At 59.8% G+C, this 1,205-nt stretch overlaps 1 protein-coding gene across 1 annotated transcript; it reads right to left on the bottom strand.

The window, feature by feature from the left end:
- Positions 1-27: 27 nt before the first annotated feature.
- GUITHDRAFT_83504 (hypothetical protein) lies at positions 28-420 on the bottom strand (the record flags this gene model as incomplete). The annotated part of the gene is made up of 1 exon (XM_005817930.1): positions 28-420. A coding segment is annotated over one exon (393 nt), but the record flags the coding sequence as incomplete, so codon positions are not given.
- Between the last annotated feature and the right edge of the window lie 785 nt (positions 421-1,205).

Raw genomic sequence — 1,205 nt, 5'->3', positions numbered from 1 at the left:
CCTCAGCAGCTCCTCCCCGCATGTCTCTACAACATACCGCACTACCTCCAAAGTGTCTCTGAGACTCGCCAAGTGCGCGCATGTCCTGCCGCCATTGTCTTTCGCCCTCAGCAGCTCCTCCCCGCATGTCTCTACAGCATACCGCAGCACTTCCAAGTGCCCACCTGCACTCGCATAGTGCGCGCATGTCTTGCCGTCATTGCTCCTCTCCATCATCAAGGTCCTCAGAGTCTCTTTCCCGCATTCTTCCTCTACCGTCTTCAGTACCTCCACATGCCCATACTCCCCCGCCCAGTGCACCATCGTCTTCCATTCATCGTCCTTCGCTCCTACCTCTGCACCTGCCTGTATCAGCTCCCTCACGCTCCCCGCCCTCCCCAGCATCCCCGCTACATGCAGCCCTGTCCTCCCGTCCTCCATCCACTCGTCCATGTCGCATTCGGTCGCCTTCAGCAGCCCGATCAGCTCCCCCTGTCCTCGTACCACCGCCGTCACTGTCGGCGGCTCCCCGTGCTGGCCCGACCTTGACATCGACAAGCCGTACATCCCGCACAGCCTCTTGCTCTGCTCTCGTCTGCCGTCATCGCCTGCTGGAGTCCGCGAGCTGATCTTGTACATCAGACCCGCCATCGTCCTCCAGTACACTGACTGCATCGGCTCGCGTGCAAGGGCTAAACATTTCTCGTCTCCCTGAGTGTCTTCGATCCAGTGCCTGAGCTTGTTGATCGCCATGTCCTTCACTCGGTTCGACAGCTCGATCGCCTCCTTGTATCTTGACTCGTCGTTGTACCAGCCCGACTCCCTCGCCCTGCTCGCCTCCACCAGCCCCCAGCTCTCCTCCACGATCGACCTCACCAGATTATTATGTGTCTTTTGAAAAGAATCGAATGTTGCTGTCCTGAGCCGCTCCTGGATCCTCCCCTCCCACCCCCTCACGTCTCGCTCTACCTCCCTCGCCAGGTTCTCCATCAGCCCTACATACAGCTGCTTCCTCTTCCCCACAAAGTCCTCGATCGTCAAGCTCATCGTGTTCGCGTTGATCTTCAGCTCCAGCACCTTCACCCGCCTCCCCTCTACCTCCCTGTACCGCGGCGTCTTCACCACCTCCAGGTACGACAGCGGCGGATACAGCATCTCCCCCTCCCCCGGATACTGAGACACAAACGTCAAGCTCGCCCCCCGGTCGATCGCCCCGCAGCTGATCT

The sequence above is a fragment of the Guillardia theta genome (genome assembly GCF_000315625.1).
Source record: "Guillardia theta CCMP2712 unplaced genomic scaffold GUITHscaffold_448, whole genome shotgun sequence".
NCBI classification, from domain to species: domain Eukaryota; class Cryptophyceae; order Pyrenomonadales; family Geminigeraceae; genus Guillardia; species Guillardia theta.
This window is presented reverse-complemented; position numbering and strand designations above follow the sequence as displayed.